At 44.6% G+C, this 21,442-nt stretch overlaps 1 protein-coding gene across 4 annotated transcripts in view; it reads right to left on the bottom strand.

Moving 5' to 3' along the window:
• The window catches only part of CORIN (corin, serine peptidase), a 1,135,185-nt gene that overhangs the window by 234,407 nt on the left and 879,336 nt on the right, over positions 1 to 21,442 (bottom strand). For all 4 annotated transcript variants that reach the window (XM_069631711.1, XM_069631714.1, XM_069631713.1 and 1 more), the window contains 3 exons: positions 19,778 to 19,885; positions 15,284 to 15,397; positions 4,693 to 4,803 (listed from right to left, as the gene is read on the bottom strand). In XM_069631711.1, the coding sequence (XP_069487812.1) occupies positions 4,693 to 4,803; positions 15,284 to 15,397; positions 19,778 to 19,885 (333 nt within the window). The remainder of the gene's footprint in view (positions 1 to 4,692; positions 4,804 to 15,283; positions 15,398 to 19,777; positions 19,886 to 21,442) is intronic.

The following is a 21,442-nucleotide window of genomic DNA, read 5'->3' as shown; positions in this document are numbered from 1 at the left end:
TGACGTGGAGTTCGAGGATGCCCTGGCCAGCATCACCAAGTGAGCCGCAGGACTAGCCCGCTGCCTTTGTATATAGTTTTTTAGTTAGTTAGTGCTAGGTTTCCTTTATTTAATTTTTTTTTTTTGGACCGCTTGGACAATGGCCACTTCTTTGTACATATTTTTTTAAATAGTTAGTATTAGGTTTAATTTGTGGTGTTGGGCTCATGGACCCTTGAACAATCCTGTAAATATAGTTATTTTTTGTGAGATAAATTTTTTAACTTTCATATTGGTCACACCATGTCGTAATGGTTTATCTTTCATTTCATTCTACATGTGTTTACTTTGGACAAAATCTATTCATTTTTCTATCCTTTGTTTTTTGGTTTCTCATTTTTGTTCCCGGACATGGACCTTTTATTTGCTTTACCAGATAGTTGTCAGAGTTTACTTTATTTTTATTTTTAATACATTTTGATATTATCTTACACTTGTGTCATTTTTTCTTTGGTTTCTTACATGCCATGATATGGGTTTTGACATTGACTTGCACCCATTGTGTATGTGTGTGTGGCGGACATGTGTTCTTTTGCTTACTTGCCTTTGGGGTTGTGTCATGTGATTGCATTCACTATGTGGGTGCATGCAATCCTTGCCTGGGTGTTTGTGCTGGGTATGCTGGTCATTACTGCCATTATTGTGTATCGTCAGGACCAGGGGCCAGGGGGACATGGGTGGGGGCCTGGTGGAGGGTGCCCCAGGTGGATGGGGGGTTGGGGGTGGTGGGAGACATGGGTTGGCCATGGGTGGGGGCCTGCTGGCAGGTTGCCCACAGTGCTGGGGGTGGGGGTGGTGGGAGACATGGGTTGGCCATGGGTGGGGGCCTGCTGGCTGGTTGCCCACAGTGCTGGGGGTGGGGGTGGTGGGAGACATGGGTTGGCCATGGGTGGGGGCCTGCTGGCAGGTTCCCCACAGTGCTGGGGGTGGGGGTGGTGGGAGACATGGGTTGGCCATGGGTGGGGGCCTGCTGGCTGGTTGCCCACAGTGCTGGGGGTGGGGGTGGTGGGAGACATGGGTTGGCCATGGGTGGGGGCCTGCTGGCAGGTTCCCCACAGTGCTGGGGGTGGGGGTGGTGGGAGACATGGGTTGGCCATGGGTGGGGGCCTGCTGGCAGGTTCCCCACAGTGCTGGGGGTGGGGGTGGTGGGAGACATGGGTTGGCCATGGGTGGGGGCCTGCTGGCAGGTTGCCCACAGTGCTGGGGGTGGGGGTGGTGGGAGACATGGGTTGGCCATGGGTGGGGGCCTGCTGGCAGGTTGCCCACAGTGCTGGGGGTGGGGGTGGTGGGAGACATGGGTTGGCCATGGGTGGGGGCCTGCTGGCAGGTTGCCCACAGTGCTGGGGGTGGGGGTGGTGGGAGACATGAGCAGGTGTGCAGGGTAGTTCCCTGTGGTGTGTGCTGCCTGCAGGGGCCGTGGAGGGTGTACAGGTAATGCCTGGGAGCTCACAGCCAAATCGCGTGTGCAACTTCCCGCGCACCCCTCAAATCCACGTTCCCTGCCATATCGCGTGTGGAACTTCCCGCGCGCCCCAGTAATCCACGTACCCGGCCATTTCGCGTGTGGAACTTCCCGCGCACTCCTGCAATCCACGTACCCGGCCATATCGCGTGTGGAACTTCCCGCGCGCCCCTGATAACCACGTACCCGGCCATTTCGCGTGTGCAACTTCCCGCGCACCCCTCGAATCCACGTACCCGGCCATTTCGCGTGTGGAACTTCCCGCGCGCCCCTGAAAACCACGTACCCGGCCATATCGCGTGTGCAACTTCCCGCGCACTCCTGCAATCCACGTACCCGGCCATTTCGCGTGTGCAACTTCCCGCGCACCCCTCGAATCCACGTTCCCTGCCATATCGCGTGTGGGACTTCCCGCGCACTCCTGAAAACCACGTACCCGGCCATATCGCGTGTGGAACTTCCCGCGCACCCCTCGAATCCACGTTCCCTGCCATATCGCGTGTGGAACTTCCCGCGCGCCCCAGAAATCCACGTACCCGGCCATGTCGCGTGTGGAACTTCCCGCACGCCCCTGATAACCACGTACCCGGCCATTTCGCGTGTGCAACTTCCCGCGCACCCCTCGAATCCACGTACCCGGCCATTTCGCGTGTGGAACTTCCCGCGCGCCCCTGAAAACCACGTACCCGGCCATATCGCGTGTGCAACTTCCCGCGCACTCCTGCAATCCACGTACCCGGCCATTTCGCGTGTGCAACTTCCCGCGCACCCCTCGAATCCACGTTCCCTGCCATATCGCGTGTGGGACTTCCCGCGCGCCCCTGAAAGCCACGTACCCGGCCATTTCGCGTGTGCAACTTCCCGCGCACCCCTCGAATCCACGTTCCCTGCCATATCGCGTGTGCAACTTCCCGCGCACTCCTGCAATCCACGTACCCGGCCATTTCGCGTGTGGAACTTCCCGCGCGCCCCTGAAAACCACGTACCCGGCCATATCGCGTGTGCAACTTCCCGCGCACTCCTGCAATCCACGTACCCGGCCATTTCGCGTGTGCAACTTCCCGCGCACCCCTCGAATCCACGTTCCCTGCCATATCGCGTGTGGAACTTCCCGCGCACCCCTGCAATCCACGTACCCGCCCAGCCCATATCGCGTGTGGAACTTACCGCGCACCCCGGTATGCACGCACACGTTTATTTTTTCTCTCTGCGCGTGTCTGTGTTTGTGGGTACCCCTTTGTACGTCATTTGTCCAGGAGGGCAACAGTATTGTACATTGGTCATGTCTGTATATAGGTGCTATTTGTTGGCGCGCCTTTTAGCGCACATTTCTTGCAGGCGCAGACACGCTACCGCCTGCTTTCTTGTGGCGGTCGTGTTTGTGCCTGTTTGTGCCTGTGCGCTGCTTTGAGCGTGCGCTTTTTTGCCCTATTCTATTCCATGAATACGTGTTGTATGCGAGCGTGTGGGCGTTCCGCGCACTTGCCTCCTGAACTTTCCCCGTGCCGCCCACATTCTTCCCCATTCCGAGTGTTGTGCCCCATTTTATTCCCCATTCCGAGTGTCCCGCCCTGTGTTCCGCCTACTTTAGAGCTGTGCGCTGCGCTCGGAGTGATGGCGCAGTGGCCGTGGCGCACGACGTTGGTTGACCTGTGCGCCGGCCTGCGCCGCGCGCTTTTTCGGCGCACGTCCTCTGCTTTTCTTGCGCACGGACTTCCATGAATCGACGTGCGCTGGTTTCCCTGCGCTTTGCGCTGATTTTCGGCGCAGCGCACGTATTGGCCCCTCTGCGCCGGGATTTTCGGCGCACATTTATTCCATGAATCGGCCTGTGAGTTGGGCCATGGGATGGGAGAAATATTAATAGGGTTGATCCCCTTTGGCAATGTACACAAACCATACTCTCTTTGCTCAAAATGCTAATATAATGATTCATATATTGACTGGTTGGGCTTTTATATGGTTTGTGAATGTTTTTAGTCATTACTATAAAACTGAATGTTATTTTAGCTCTTTGATTTACACTTATTTTGCACATAACTTGATCACATGGTTTCCACATGTTCTTTTTTGTCAATCTTGCCAATTATTTAGACATAACTTTTAAGGGTAGTCAGCAAAGTAGGCTTTGGGCTAGTTTTCCGTGTCTAAATTCTGTGGCCTGGCATGTGAGGAATTTGCATGAATTGGGGATATGCTGAACAGGCAGTGGATTTTAGTTTTTGACAAAGCAGAACATAGTATATGCTGATTTTAAAAAAAATACATAGTACACATTGATTGAAATACTCAGATTGCTTTTGTACATATAGCCCCAAAAGAAACAAATCAACTATCCTTGTTGAAATCCTAGATGCAGACACACCATCCAACAAAACAAAAGGCAAACGATGTACCATTGCCATCCAGGGTGGAAAACCAATTTGTTTTCTTCCAGGGTAAAAAGAAAATGTGCATCTGTCATCAACCGTGCCCAAGTTACCGCAGGAAAAAAAGAGTTGATAGGCAACATTGATAGGCATTTTGCAATAATACACACACATTATTAAAGTAATTTTCCTAAAGGAAGCTTTCTGTGATCCTAAAAAGTAGGTAAACTAAACACTGCAATGCAAATGCTGTTACAGATGCAGCCTTCAAAGTTGATAATTAGTTGATGAAAAACAAACTTTTACAGATGCTGCAAATGTGAAGGGTGCAGTGACTCCCGTGGCTGAGTGTGTTGTAAGAGATTTTAAAAACTGGCCTGAATGTATGTCTGCCTTGTCAATTGTGCAGTTGGGTGCACACACTATGGCAAGGAGGGTATCTGAACTATCAGCCAATGTAATTGCCTATATGTGCAGATCTGCCTGTTTCAGACAAACTTCCTGAAATCAAAACTTCGATCCCGCCTGACAGCATCAAAGTGCTGTTGCTGTTTCAAACTGCACACCCGATTAGTGATGTCAGGTGGATAGCAAGCATTGTCATATTTCACAATGAATGTTTAGATTGGTTCCTTACATTCTGATATTCTTGACAACACATGACTTCAGTAATTACGAGTAGTCATTTGTTTGAATAGCTTGCCAAAGAATCTTATTGTGTTGTACATCGTTTACTGTACAGTAATTTAAATTTGTTCACTTAGATCATGCATATTCATTGACATCCATAAAGCATCATACAGCATTTTACTTAACACTTACCACATTTCCATTCATCTGAGCTGTCCACGCAGTCCACTTGCCCATTGCACCAATGTTTCTGTGGTACACAGTCATGGTTGGCACATTCAAGCTCATCATCTGTACAAAACGCTATAATTGTATTTAGAAAAGAGAAAAAGGAACAAAAGAAAAGAATGTCAAACCAAACTCATACAAAAGCAGCTTTGGTTAAATATTTAGATAGCTGAGAATTATGGTTCAATTTGAAATTTGTGGAATTCAACCGGGCGGATAGTCTGGGCTAGACAGGTACACAAATGGCTTTGAGGTTAAAGAAAGGAATGCATATAATTATAATGATTTATTTCTATAGAACACAGAAACTTCACACAAAACCCTTCTTCAAGGTATACTGTTCGAAGTGCCAAAGAGTATGGGCCACATTTTGGATCTCCCCAGACATTGCATGAAGGAGGCCGCATAAGAGTACAAGTCGGTGCATGCAGTTCACTATGTGCAAAATAATTCATAAACGTGCTCTCATATTCAGGTTAAATTCTTGAATTTAAGCTGAATATGAGAGCACACTTACGAATTATTTTGAATCACCTATAAATCTCTTATCACTATACTAGCTTGCAAGTGTTTTAAATTGTGATGACACCATAGAATGATCCATCACCCTAACTGAACCATGTAAAGATTATTTTAGGTTAGCACAGAAAGCAGACCTCATCATTTCTCAAACACTTTAGTTTATTGAGCAGACACAATAAAAGGGCTGCACTAGCGACAGCAGGATCACTAAAACGCCATTTAATCAGGAGATTTATCACCATAGGTCTGATTAATGTCTGCAACCCTTGCGATATACATTTCTTAGCCACACAGACCAAGGCTGAACTACTCTCCAATCACCTACAGCAACTGAACTCTATCAATTGCAGCAATCCAAAATTAACTGCAAATATGGCCACCAGCTTCCCATAAAGAGATGATGAAGTAGAGGAACTTTTTTGAGACACACTACTCATGCCAAAACACCACCTTTGACAATCTCACCTACCTCTTTAAGAAAACCCTTTGAAAACTTGGAAACCTTGTCCAAAAAGGAACTTGCTAAATGGTGGGAAATCAAGATCTAGAAAATGTATTGGAAGTAGGGCGAATACCCAGAGGTTCAAGAATCTGCATATTTCCAACATTTGAGGAGGACGACATAACATTAAATGACTGGGAAGTAAAGCTAACCTACACTTTCAAAGAGATGATGACCACAGTAATTGACCAATCCGTTAAAATACATGACCACACGTTGCAAGAAATCACCAAACTGAAAGAACAGATAGAGATTATGAATCTCCCAGAATTAACCTTCAAAAACTATCAAATATTGAATGCCTATTTAGTCAATTACACCACAGAATTGAAATACAAAAAACAGAAAAAATGAATTAAGAGATGAAAATGACTATACAAACAAAAGGATCTATACATTTCACAAAAAGCATGACCTAAAAACATATGGTAAAACTCCACCCATCAAAACAGCAGTACAATCAGCTGCCATACCATCTCCCTCCTCATCTGAGACTCAGCAAGCAGTGGTGACACAGACCCGGATATTACTCTTAAGACAAGCCAGTTACCAACAGACTTCTTTTTGTATCTTCCGAGTTCCTCTAAAAAAGGAGCACCAGAATCAACTACCAACAAACAATCACAATGTGGGAAGAACTATCTCCACAAACCCAAATATTTTGACTATCACAAGATCTGCAAGAGAGGAGGCAGCAAGAAATCAAAGTCAAAATTGAAATCTAAATACAGGAATAGCAGGGATGCTAACAAGATCTCAACAGAAATACAGGGGATGAAATCAGCAAATTTAGTGGTTAACCTGTCCAAATTGACTCAAAATGTAAACCTCAAATCAGCACTAAACAGAGCATTATCCTTTAGCCCCAGTGTCCAGTGTGACTATTTTCAAACCATCTTGGACATCTACACATTTTTTAGAATATTAAAATTCAAGAAATACTTTGGGATGGCATAAAAAAGACCGATAAAGGAAGTACACTAACCTAACCCATCGGAACTCACAGTGGAACTTTCAGAAGAAAACTGTCAACTTAATCAACCTACAAGGTACGGAAGAAGAATAGACATTGCAAACTTTCACAAGTCAACAGAATATAGCTTTGCATCTCTCAGAAGAGACTACACTTAAACCAGGTTCCAACTTTGTACCTATACTAGCAACAGACAATGCAATAGACATTTTTAACAAAGCAGTTACAGAGGACCTCAGACAAATATTTTTGTCAAAGCAGAAACCAAGAATACAACACACCTCACCACCGGAGAAAAATTGGAACTAAGAAACTTAGCAAGAAACTCAGACTATACAGTCAGCGCAGCAGATAAAGGTGGTAAGATAGTCATAATGAATAGGACAGACTACATTAAAGAGGCCTTTACAAAACTGAATGATACAAATTGTTACAAAAAACTCACCATAAATCAGCTTCCTCATCTCAAGCAACAATGGACATTAACCAGTAAAGAATGGTGTGACAAAATGAAGAAGAATTTAGCTATATGACTATCCAACATCCACGTCTGGCAACCATTTACTTTATACCCAAAATCCACAAATTGTACAGAGAAATTCCCACCATGTAGATCCATTATCAGTGACATTGGATCCCTGACAGAATGGATTACATCTTACATAGATATTCATTTACAACAATAAGCCTCTGATCTGGCTTCATACATTAAAGACACAACGCATGTGGTTCAACAACTGGATTCCATCATCTGGTCAAAAACATACAGACTAGTGACCCTTGATGTAACGTCACTTTATACCAGCATCAAACATTAGAAAGGCATAGAAGTCACCAAACATTTTCTCAAATCAAGATTTTCCTATTATGAGCAAAATCAAAGGATTATCAAATGATTATCTCCATGTTGAAATCTACACTCACTAACAACACATTCTGCTTCAACAAAGAGTTCTACCAACAACTTCAAGGCACAGAATGAGAGCCAAATATGCCCCATTGTATGCAAATCTTTTTATGGGACATTATGAACTGGAACATGATTGGATACACCCTGCATTTACTGATACAAACAACTTCATTTTCTGGGGCAATTTCATTGACAACATCCTCCTTATCTGGGATGGAGACTAACAATTCCTTCAACAATATATCAGCTACTAAACACAAACAACTATAACATCACACTAACTATGCAAGAAAGCACAGAGAGAATCTGTTTCTTGACTTGAATCTATGTTAACAACAACACTGTACAGAAGACCTTATTTCAAAAACCCACAGCCGGGAACAACACACTGCATGCTCAGAGCAACCACCTAAAGCATATTATAAATAATATCCCCTATGGTGAAATTCTCAGAATCAAGAGAAACTGCAGTGAAGAAGTGGAATTTGAAAAACATAAAAACAACAAACTCATACAGTTTAAAGAGAGAGGTTACCAAAAGAAGATTCTCAACAAAGCAGAAATGAGAGCAAATTTAAAAGCAAGAACAGCACTCTTAAGGAGTAAAGATCCTCAACCAACAAACAAACAAGAGGAAGGTCAGATTCATCAACAATTACAGTTCCAATGTTTCTATCATCAAGAAAATACTGCATAGACACTTGAATATACTTAAGTTGGATAGTGATCTTCGCAACGATATAGACACCAAACCATACATAAAGTTGTGTAAGGCCAAAACCATTAAATTCTGAATCGGCCCCAGCTTCATGTCATCATATGCAAATAAATTATCAGACGATTGAACCAGCATGGAACCTACCAGCAATTACAGGCAATCATAAGTGTGGGCATTGCAAGGTATGCCCCAACATGCTGAATGGTTGCACTACCATCAAATTACTGAATGGAAACACAGAAAGAATTCAGAAATTCATTAACAGCAATACCACTTATGTAATATATGGAATACAATGCCTATGTGGAAAATGGTATATAGGTAGTAAGATCCAGAAACATAAATAAGATCAGGATAATCAAACACCTAAGGAGCGTTCGAGTCAGAGACATTAGATACGCATTGGCAGTTCACTTAAATGAAGAACATTCAAACTGCAATTCGCAAGGTCTCCAATGCACAGGTCTGGAGAAGGTGGACAAACACGCGAGAGGAGGCAACAGGAAACAACTCCTCCAACAGAGAGAGGCAAAATGGATCAGCACTATGGACATTTGCTTCTCAGGCATCAATTAAGATAAAGAACTTTACAACTTTCTACCTTAACAAGACCACGTTCTCACTATTCCTTAGTGTATTCAGCTTCCAATACATCACCATTCAGCTTTTAATATGTCCTAATAACATCTACCTGACAGGTTACTTTAAAACACAGCATTGATATTAACATCATTTCGATTAAGTTTGTTGGATATATAAGATATCGGTCATTGAAATTTACTGCATACACGCCTGTTCTATTTATATTTACCATTAACATAAAATTACAAATTAAGAAGATATACCAACTGGTATGCGCTTATTTCGAACATCTCATTAAATATTGAGGCATGGTCAACTTTCGCCAATAATTCCTAGTGCAAGGCCTTTAAAGTCCACTTTCAGTTTCCATGAAGTGGGAACTCCATCAAAACAAGCATTTGCAAAATATGGAGTCACGCAACGTTGGCAAAGACATTGTGCAGGATATGGATGCGCAATGAGGTCACACGCTCCGGCATTGAAAACAGCTGTTATTTTGGAACGCTGCATCCTACAGGATCGGCATTTGTGAAATATAACACTAGAGCAAAAATCCAGCTTCATTTCTAGTGAGTGGAACAAGAACGTTTTTCCATCCATATCTGCAGGGGCACCATATGCGTTTCCCCTTATAGTCAAGAATATTGTTCATTACAGCATCAACATAGCCTTCAAACAAGATACCCAGTAACAACCACCTACCCAACCAGTAACAACTACTCACCAACCTTTTGTCTCTTTATCTAATAGGGATTTCTACCTGAAGAACCCTAATAATTAAATATCTAGAGACACCTGGCACACAACTTGAATGGGTGAGTTGGTTTATAATATTCAGAATGTTATCAGGCACATGGTGGGGCCCATGGCATCCAAGGGTACCGGCCCGAAACGAGGGTCAGGCTTGAGCCCCCGTTTGAGTCCGGACTGGCCCTTGCCGGGCTCGCCCACCTCTTCTTTATTCACAAGGAATCTGTATAAGATGCTTCATTCACAAGAATTTGAATCAGAGGAATTTGAATCCAAAATAATTTTTCTTCTCAAAATAATACTTTGGAGGATTATCAAATAATGACTCAATTCACAAATACAACTTGGAATATCACTTAATAATAACTCACTATTGAAGAATGTAAACTGCATATGAGAGCACGTTCATGAATTATTTTGAATCACCAATAAATCTCATCACCCTAACTGAACCATGTAAAGATTATTTTAGGTTAGTGCAGAAAGCAGACCCCTTCATTTCACAAACACTTTAGTTTATTGGTCAGACACAATAAAGGAGCTGCACTAGCGACAGCAGGATCACTAAAAGCCATTTACTAAGGAGGTGTATCGCCATAGGTCCGATTAATGTCTGCAACCCTTGTGATATTGATTTTATAGGAATTCAAAGCACCTCTGCCTAGAATGTTGGCAGACATGCTCCTGTATTTGTGAGGCACAGCAGATGGGGATGTTGGGATCATACATTTCAGTCTGTGCCCCCTCCGCCTAAAAAATACACCAAATATGTTTTTTAATCTCCATGTGCAAGGACCCCACAGTCCAAAATGAGCCCACGAGTGCCTAACCTAAGGAGCAACAGCCGTTCTCCTCACATACGACTTATCTTCACTGTGAAGCCACCCACGCAGTCCCCCACTCATCCATTCTTCTCATCCTCCATAACTTTCCTTGTACATATATTCTATTATGATACTGCCAGTAGCATATGGTTGTCTGAAAGACTAAACCATGCATGTGTAAGTTCACATGGCCTGTACAGTAAAACTGAGAATAGGTCTATAAATCAGTTATGGTTCCTTTGATAGCTCCATCAGTTACTTGGATAACTGGTCATTCTAGAGCTAATACATGCAGAGGAGATCTGACCTCCCAGAATGGGTGAATTTATCAGCCCAAGACCGTTCAGGGCTCCTTGGCCACTTTGGTGACTCTAGATAACCTCGAGCTGATCACACATCCGCAGGACGGCAACAATACATTCGGATGTCTGGCCCATTAACTTTTGATGTACTTTGTGAGCCTACCATGGTGACTACGGGTTAGAGGGAAACAGGTTTCGACTACGAGAGGGAGCCTAAGAAACGGCTACCACAACCAAGAACGGCAGCAGGTGTGCAAATTACCCACTCCCGACTAAGGGAGGTAGTGATGAAAAATAACAATCCAGGATTTGTTTGAGGCCCTGAAGGGCAAGTCTGGTGCCAGCAGCCATGGCAATTCCAATTCCCAAAGTGTATATTAAAGCTGCTGCAGTTTAAAAGTTCATAGTTGGATGTTGGGAGTGAGATGGCGGTCCACTGCGAAGCCAGCTACCGCCCGTCCCAACTCTTGCCTCTAGGCGTCCCCATGATGCACTGGAATGACTGTCCTTGGGGTCCAAAGCATTTACTTTGAACAAATTGGATTGGTAAAAGCAGGCCGGTTAACTAACACTTCAGCAAGGAATAATGGAATAGGACTCTGATTCTATTTTATTGGTTTGCGGGCCTAGGGACATGATAAAGAGGGACGGCCATGGTCAGCGGCTGTGTAAAAGTTCAATAACAATGGGAGCAACGCACCCTTAATTTCCAAAACCTTCAAACAAATAGTCAATAGTTGCAATACTGTAACTAGCTAGCTGCAGAATACCCCGCAGATATCAAGGTTTTTACAACAAAATTACTACACAACACATTGTTTGATGTTTCATTTCACATGCAACGAAACGTGATGGTTTAGGGATCATTGTGTGTATTTTTAACTGCATGAAGTCGTGCTTTATGAACTTGGGCAAATAATGGATCTCATTACAAGTTGGGTGGTGCGGGTTAAATGTGGCGGTATTACAGTATATTGCCGCATTACTGCAAATGCCCAACTATAGGTTTGGTGGAAAGTTGCAGGACTCGCCTATAGCCATGAGCTGGAGGTTAATCCGCCAGCTTTCCGCCAAATGTCAGCGAAATTACCGTGGCGGAATTACTGCAGCAGTAATTCTGCCGAAAATTCCCCATTGAGTTCTATGGACTAGAAAAAAAGGGGGGGGATTTACATCGCCACTTGTAATCGGGCGGTTATATTGCCGCACCAAGTGGCAGTAATGGTAATAGTTTGGTGGTATCTGGGCAGATTTACCACCCAGATATCACCAAACTCGTAATGAGGTTCAATATATTGTCAGCTGTTGCGTCCATGAGGAGTAAAGCAATTGACACTCTTGGGCATAAAGAGTCACTGTAGCAAAATGTTGTGACCTTAGAAAGTTGTGACCTTAAGATGCCAATTATTGTCTGAAGCCAGAGGAAAATCAGTGTTTCTTAAGCAAAGCCGTGGATATGCGCCCTTTCTTTCAAGGATGTCCCTTACAGCGTTAGTATTATAGTATTGTGGGCTAACACACCTGCTCTGAAAGTCCATGTGTATGGGGTAAAAAACAAAATGTACATGCGAGAGTCTGCATCACATACAAACAGGAACTAACAGTATGTGATCAGATAAATGCAAGGTATGCAAAAAAACAGAAGTAAAAATAAATGACACGTGTAAAATGTGCTAGTTATTGAACGCAATCAAAATATGGGCAGTGTTCGTAGTGTACAAAAAGAAGTAGTGGAACTATGTTCCCTACTGGCCTGCACCGATCCCAACAAACCCCATCACCACAAATCCTCCCACGCACAATACACACCCCAAAACACATGCTCCTGCTGTCTAGGGGAACGTTCAGTGCAGTGCACTGAAAGTGAAAGTTTTAACTTCTTCCTACACTTTTATTTTAAAATGAAACCATTCCGGAACGGTTTCTTTTTAAAATAAAAGTATAGGAGGTGTAAAACTGAATTAAAAGAAGTAGAGGAGCACCGCTCCCGACCGCTCCCGCCCACTTCGACCACTGAATATGGGGGAGCGGAACAAAACCAGAGACCCCTTCAATGTAGGTGCCATGCTATTGGTGAGTTGCCCAGTTAATGAGGTACACACCAGGTTTGAACCCTAATCGATCACAGGTACACCAAGTGGGTGCTCACCCCACATCCACTGCTGTTACAGAAAACGACGGGGGCCTACGCCCCACATTTGTCCTCCTGGCCGTATGCTTGTAGCCAGGGGCAGTGTATGAAGGTGTGGGGGCTTCCACCTCTGCTGAATGGTCAGGAGCCACCCAGAGGTGCAGTGACAAAACCTCCCAAAAGGCTGTGTCTGCCATCTATCAGAGATACACTGTGCCCAGAATAGTGCTGAGATGTGTTGGTGTCCGATTTGGACAATAAAAAAAAGCGTACTACAAATGTCGCTCTCAAGCAGGGTCGGTCTGGGGCATACAATTGTGTCGGGCACTAATTAAAAAGTGGCCCACAGTTGCAAATGCCAATTAATTCCTTTTGTGACAGACAGCTTGAATAGTACTCCAGGGGGCGTTTTTTTATTAAATTGCACAATTTGCAACACATTTTAAGAATATTAATTCAGCAACAATGGCCACAACTACTAGCCGCATAGTGAAGTAACTCATCAAACTGGCCCACATTGGCCAAAAAAGTGGCCCACGCTAGGAGTTTGCATTTTTGCTTCGGGCATTGCAGTATTGTGCTGTAGGCCAGTCCGAGCCTGCTCTTCAGTACTGTTTGTGCTACTCCAACCACCAGCGCGATGATAAACCCGCCATTTTCCCATGTGAAGTGGAGTGCTATTCTTGGTATGGCTCCAGTGTAAACCAGCACCATAGGCTGAATAAGCGGGTCAAATCATCCTGCCTCGACCCTTAATAATGGGGTCTACATTGTACGAATGAAAGTGGTGATTTAATAGAGATCTACTGAAGAAACAGATGTCCGTTAACTGCATGAACAGGTGTTAGCGCCACCCCAGGGCCACCCCACGGGTAAGAAAATCATGGACATACTAACCACTGTAAACCTTAAAAGGGAAGCACATCATTCCTGCCCACATGCGGCTGTAACCCCTGACGCAATTGGGGCCGGGCTGGGTGGGTTATGTTGCTGACCCCCTGAGGGACAGTGGCTAGTAAATGAAGACACGGCCACCAGGGTAAGGGAAAAACAATGGTATATGCATTTCTTTATGTGTTTACCAAGTCTTACCTGTCTCCCGCCAATGGACACGGACTACACCATCCAGCTCTGGGTTACTTGGAATTTTGGGGGATCAAAAACAAGGACATGCCACCCCATGGCCGGAGGAAGTGAATGCTGAGCTAAGCAAGATGTTATTAAGGAATAGATGAGGGACCTGTTAGCGAGGTGTTGGTGTGCTGTGGCCATTTTAGTTGGTGGCCTGCCTGAAGCCGTCATTAAAAAGGGTCACTCACAGGGGCATGCTTTGGCCCAACTTCTAGCTGGGAGGCACAGGATAGGAAGGAGAGGACTGTACCGTCGGGTCACCCTCGGGGTTCCTCCACCACTCCTTTAAGGTAGGGCGGGCAGGCTGATCGAGCAGGTCCCTGGGAGGAAGATTATGCAGTTCTGGGGAATATTACGGAAGAATATTCAGAAGCATAAACGGCAGATATGCAAGTTGATGTTTTTAGTTGTTCTTAATTAAAATGTAGGTCCTTATTGGGGCCTGAAATATCCACGCTGGTGTCTGGTACCCTTTGTCGGCACCAGACACCTATTGTCTGACACCCCCCCCCCTTCCTCTGCCGATGGACTGTTGGGAAGGAGGTGTAGTGGTTCCTCCCTTACCTGGGGCCAGGCGTGCTCAAGAGCCACCAGGCCAATGTACAATGTCTCACCGTATCCCTTTCACGAAAGCTGGGATGAGCAAGACGGCCTTTCATGGTGTTCGACGACACATTGTGCCCGCTGGTTAGAAATATCTGTCTCACCCACATGTACTGTATGAGGGCATCTTGAATAAAGTGCAAAGCAATTTTACACAAGCCAATGTTTTAACCTGCTAAAAAATATCCACCATTATATTGTACAAGTTTCTTTCTGAGGGCAAACACGTGAAATCTTGCATAAATTCAAATTAATTTTCGCATCTCCAGTTGCAGACGTAGGTTTTCATAAAAGAAAAATATTTACAAATTTAATTTAGGATAACCCTGAAATTAATTCCCTCGCGACAGGATTTGAGGTGGACGCGACATGGGCTACAACCAGTCACAGTATCATACTGTGCATACATACATACTGCACTGCGTATTTGTATCTTATGTTGCAAACCAAAGTAGGGAAGAATGGTCAAATGGAGAAGGGGGATACATTTTAATGGCAGAGCGTAGGGAGGTAGTGGGATTGTGCTGAAAGTAGGAGAGAGGGAAGGGAAGCAAGCCCCCACCCACCTGAAAATCAGGTCCTGAGAAAGTCAAGAATAGTTACTCACAGCAGTTCTTTTCGTCCACCTTATCAGGGCAGTCTGGAAAGCCATCACAGATCATGGCAGGCTTAATGCAGAGCTTGTTGGATGGACATTCCCAGAGACCTCGCTCCGCGCAGCCTGGAGATAGGAGACAAGGAGCTGTTCAATTACACACATGCACAGAGCCGGTCTCTATTGTATACATGGAGCTTTCTATGGCGCAAACCTAGCTGTGTAGCTGCGGAAACCTGGAGAACAAGGGGGTACAGTAGCAGGGAACCATAATATGGATGCAGTTCAGAGCAGTGAAACATTAAGGGTACTCTTGGGGGGACACAGAGAGGGATGCAGAGAGGGATGCAGAGGGACACAGCTTAGGGACAGAAAGGCAGACCAATACAGATCTGCATTGCTCCCATCCAGGCCATTTTCCTGTTAGTTCCACAATATCCGACTTTCCTTTCTAACTGCTCTGTGGAACCCCTGGCTGTGCATCAGCAATTCAAATCAGATACAACTAATACAAATAAAACACAAATAAGAAAACGAAGGAAAAGGGAAAAGGAACAAATATAAACATCTTTCTAGGAATTGCACGGGAACAGATAGCAAGCATAATTCCATACAATGCCAGAAATTATGGAAAGGGGACACACAATCCAGCGAGAAGCGAGTCTTTAAGCGTTTTGTAAATGCAGATTGTTGATGTTTTTCCACAAGCTCTGCACATCCAGTTTCGAATGTTTACATTTGGGGGAAGTCAACATTTCAACTTTGAAAATGTCCATCCGATTGGTGACATGAGACCCAGCAGAGATACAGAGCTTCCTGTCTGAAAAGGAGTTGGCTAGTACGGGAAGAATGGAACCGCCGCTGTCACGTGGGGTAAAACGAAGGCTCTGAAACTCCAATGTGGACAGCACAGCTTACAAAAGCCAGAGACCAAGTAAAAATACCAGGTCACACAGTCACTCTCAATGGGGCCCAACCTGGGCAGCTAGTTATTCAAAGTTCAAAAAATAGTTTGATCCAGTATCAAAGGTAATATACTTGTTCAAAAATTAAAAGAGTCTGTTGGTTGTTTACATCAGAAATGGTAGTTTATCCGAAGCAATTCAAAACAAAGCTATCACTAATATCTTCTTAATGAGGAAGAAGGTACCACAACCCATATATGGAACAGACTTAATGCGCCAATGCATTTCGGAAATCATTTCCTTCTTCAGGGCAAGTCTAATGGATTCAAAATCAGTAACATGAGAGTCAGGGTGTCTCCAGACTTGTCACAGCCAGCTCCACCTGAACTACAGTTTGAACGTTCAGCCTTTACCTTCACACTGACTTTAAGATTTGAAAGTTTTTTTAACCCTGTGGTGCACACTCACTTCTCCGATTGACAGCACAGCTTACACCTGGCTTAACAACAAGAGTTGAAACATGTATGAAGAGGCGCATTTATGTGTGCTTGAAAATTTACGATATAAGAGTGAAAGCGTGTGTCAGCTGAGGCTTTCGCCACCACTTTCTTGCCTCCTCCTGCACTTTTGTTTGACTTACACCCTGACATAGCCCTCTCTAACCTTCATCTCTCCATCTCCAACACTCTGGATGTCCTTGCCCCTGTCATGAGGATCCGCTTGAATCCCAAATCCAAGTGCAACTCTTGGTACGATTCCGAGCTCGCCACCCTTAAACGCAAGTGTAGGGCAGCTGAGAGGAAGTGGAGGGTATCAGGCACACCCTCTGACAAACTGGCCTGCCGCCTGCTCCAAAGGCAACACAGACTCTCTGTCCTCTCTAAGAAGAGAGCCTACATCCAAGCCTGCATCTCTGCGGCATCTAAAAACATACCGAACTTTTCTAAATCTGCAAGGAACTGGCAAATCCTGCTGCAGTCTCTACCCCTCCTGTTCCTTCCCAGGCCCTCTGCACGGCCTTGGCCTCTCATTTCACCACTTAAATCTCTTCCTCTACTTCCTCTTCCTCCTCTACCACTCCTGGCCCGTCTGTGGCCGTCTCTCCTCCTCCTTTCTCCTCCTTTCCCTTGTTCACGCCCGGCGTTGTTTATAGACAAGTCCGATCTATGAAAGTCTCGTCAAAGTAGGTTCTTCGCTGCTCATCCAGAACCATCAAGGACCACATCAACACCCTTGCTCCATCCTTGGCCAAATTCTGCAATCACTCCTTTGCCACTGGAACCTTCCCCTGCTCGCTCAAGCAGTCCCTTGTGCACCCACTTCTTAAGAAGCCCTGTGCCGATCCTTCCTCTGCGGCTAGCTATCGCCCGATCTCCATTACTTTTGAATAAATAAAGCCATCTAAAATAAGGAAAGAACGAAACAAGCTACATAAAAGAAACACTAACAATCAGTACCGGAACTCCGTGTCCTGTTTGGTGTCACTGTGACTGAGTCGAAGGCAAATGTGTAATATATTCTGTAATGAAAGTGATTATTATTGTAATAGACTACCTCGCTTTGTCCATTCCTTATCGATGCAATGTAATGGGCACTTGTATTATTTATACATGAAGGTGAAGTGAACCTAGAAATGGAAGCTAATAAATTAATTAATGCATGTGAAGCCGTGGGGAGGGAGATGAAGATATTTGAGTGGTCACTCAGCAAAACCCAAGCTGTTTTGAATGTAGTTGAGTGCTGTATACTTGCCAAATTCCACACAGTCTGCATTATTTCTATTTTATTCTGTAGGGGCAATTTGAAATAACTCATATAGAGACTTATTATTTCTTTAGCACATAAGTGTGTGTTCATCTTATGGCGCATTTGCGGTTTGCAATTTAAGCATTTAATTCATACACTAGGTGCAACCTAGAGTCATAGGAGGTTGATACATTCAGTGCCATTAAATTGGTCAGTAACATGTATTGTTACATCACTGAGAAATGTGGGAGTCTGCCACAATGCCTCTATAAAATTTGAGATCAGATATTGTGGCATGATCAACTCTGTTCGCAGGCAGGCCTATCTATTAAAGGTCCACCAGCCCTATCCAGAGTATGCCAGAGAAAAGCACAGCCTCAATGAGGGCTGTGGAGAAGCATGACGACCCACACATTTCGGTGTTAACGCCATTAGCCCCTGGACATGCTCCTTAGGGCGCTGAAAGTTATTAGAAACAAGAAGTTCAGAGGCATGTGCTGCTGTGTGCGGTGAACTAGTTGCCCCCATGTTGCCTAAAGCAGTACCGGTCAGAGAGGAGTGGGCAGAAGGGGGTCAGATGAGGGCGGGCATGGTGAGGTGAAGAGGATGCTGTGGGGGCTGCAGGTGGAGCAGAGTGCCTTGTGAAGAATAACAGCGATGGTGAGGGAGAGACAGCAGGTCCCTCGATCCTCATCTTTCAATAGCCATCCACACCAGTAATTTAATTGGCTGGCACCCCTGTGCTGGGGTTTCATGCAAAATATTACTTTAACGTATATTATACTTTGTTCCATTCTTTGCTTGAAAAACTGTGAAATACATTTTACAAGCATTTTGGTCATGAATTCTTGAAATGGGTCTTTTATTTTTTTTAACATGTTTCCAATGTCTGAGTTTGGGAACCTGACCGCTCCAGGACGCAGAACCGCTTGTGTACAAGTCCTCTTCATAGCTGCAATAACGATAACCTCAATTCCAAAAATAAAACTGTCTGAAGTGCGACAATAGAAACATGCTCCCGTTTATCCGTGGACACTTTAGTGTGTTTGACAAGGGCAAAAGGGGAGAGTGTAGGGAATCGGAACAAATCCAATTTGTTGTGAATAACAGGTGAAGTTTAGCGATCCTTGCTTTTTCTACTCTTCTGCTCAGAATATGAATGAGTCTCAAAACGTCACATGTGCAGCCTGGGTGCGCTGCGAGCGCCACTGTAACAGCATTACCCTCGGCTTGATGGTCGGTGGTGGGTCGCTGGCTGCTGTAATTGTTTAGCAGATAGTGTCTGCCACATGGCAAGAGTGGGACAGGGATTGATTGCCAGTGACATTGTATCTGCACGCACAGCAAGCAGGCCGAATCTACTGGTACTTTGAGAACATTCTCAGCCTTCCCATCTCACAACTACTCATGAACGTTTCACGCCAGGAACCCCTGTAGCTGAGAATGTGTTATTGAATTAGCGCACTCTTTACAGGTTATGTTTCTGCGATTGCATGTGCACTGGCTGATCTGAAAGGGGAGAGGAGGGTTAGGTTAATTGGGAGAGAGGGAAAATGCAAGATAGCTTTGTTTTTGCTTTGATGTGTGCACACTGTAAGGAAGCAGAGCGCTGCATGCGGGTCAGTTTCTAGGTGTTCTGTGTTGAGAGCATAGAGGCATTTTGTATCCAGAGCGGTGTGTGTCGATGAGGTGCACAGAAGCAATACAAGGAAAGCCTTGTTGGAGCGTTTAGAAGAAACAGAATATCTGTTATCAGAAAGTAGCTTTGCAAAACGGCTGCAAGGCGACATGTTGGCACTCTACAACAACAACAAAAACCTACAAAGATAAATATATAACAGTTTGGTGAGCCTACCACAGTTTTCTTCATCGCTGTCATCTTCACAGTCCGCCTGTCCATCGCATCTTCTGGAGGCCAAGACGCACCTTCCTGAGCGACACTTGAAGTGACTGGGTGAACATTCTAGAAAAGACAAGCAGCATAAGTTTAAGCACATCACATAACACTGATCTTAAAGAGCTCTGCCACAAATGCAACATTCACAACAACCGACATGTAAATCCTGTGCGAAGGAAGGTAATAAAAACTAAAATGTTCTGCTTCAAGACGAAATTGGTGGTCAGAGACTACAATACAAGGCTTCGTGGAGCGGATGTAGTTGGGTGCAGTGGCATTTATCCAGCTCTTTGGACAGCACGTTAAAATGTGGTACGAAAGACCGAAAGACCTTTGTTAGACAGAGTACTAGAATATGCCAAATAAACAGAACTTGTAGCCATCGTAAGGCATTTCTAAATGCAAACATGCTTCGAGAGTGGCCACCATTCTTTTCTACAATCCCCATATTTTTGTAGTGCCATTTATTTATTTATTTAATTTGACATTTAAAGAGCACACAAAACCGGTGCTGGTTGCATATAGGAGAAGGAGGGTTCTAAGGGTTGGAGGTGGAGAGAGAGGGAGAAAGTTGTACAAAGCTGGTCATGGAGAGACTATGGAGTGTTCCGCCTTTAGTTGAATAGACTGGTTTTTAGTTTCCTGAACGGCCAGTCAGAAGGTTCGGTGCGCAAGTGCAGAGGCCAAGCGTTCCACAGACAGATGGCAGTGACTGGGAAGCTAGCGCCCCCGGCTTTGTTGTGCCTAAAATTTGGAATGGTCCATCTGTGACTGTAGATTGATTTTGTGGGTCTTGACGATATGCTTTTGGTGACCCTTTGGAGCAGAGTTGGAGAGACATTGGTGAGTGATGGAAATGATCTTGAAGTCTATTCTTTCTCTAACTGGCACCAGCACTGTGCTGCTTTTCTATGGGCTGATAAATAAAGCCCAAATATCTCTCTTACCTATGGATTCATTGCATGGTCCAATTTAATTTGGGGATGGGTTTTCACCCAAGTGCACTAATACATTTATTCTTGATCCTTGGTTAAGGGTCTATGTGCATTCTATAATACTCTAGATTGGAGCAGTTAGCTGAAACCTGTCCTTTCAACAAGAATACAAGCTGTCAACTTTTCAGCAGAGGGTGATATCACAAGCTGGCTCTGTGGTGGCCCCACACAGTGTTGATTCTCTTTCAAATATCCTGTGTGCAATTTGGATAACCTTGCCAATAATGTCTCTGCATTTTAATCATGTCTCACGCATGACTGGTCATTTATACATTTGAGGTGTCCATGATAGAATTGCTACACATCTGTCCACTCATTACTGTGCCTCCATCTCTTCCAAGCTTCTGTTCAGGGAATCAGCCCCTCCGATGAGGACCCAGCTCACATACTCCACTCGGAAAGGTTTAAATGTTATCAGACTGACTCCAAAAGAGCAATTTGGTAGATGGAACAGATTCAAACTGGCAACTGCCTTTGCAAAATGTGTGTTTTGGAATAGGAATGGTTAGGTCTTTTCTATGGCCACAAACAATTCCTCTTTGCCATTTACACTTTCCCAGACCAATGCCATGTACAGAGAGGTGTCAATTCAAAGACCTATTTGCTTTTCTAAAAGGACCACAATACG

The sequence above is a fragment of the Ambystoma mexicanum genome, chromosome 6q (assembly GCF_040938575.1).
Source record: "Ambystoma mexicanum isolate Mex_15411 chromosome 6q, UKY_AmexF1_1, whole genome shotgun sequence".
NCBI classification, from domain to species: Eukaryota; Metazoa; Chordata; class Amphibia; order Caudata; family Ambystomatidae; genus Ambystoma; species Ambystoma mexicanum.
The sequence above is the reverse complement of the archived record's forward strand: the minus strand, read 5'-3'. Positions and strand labels throughout refer to the sequence as shown.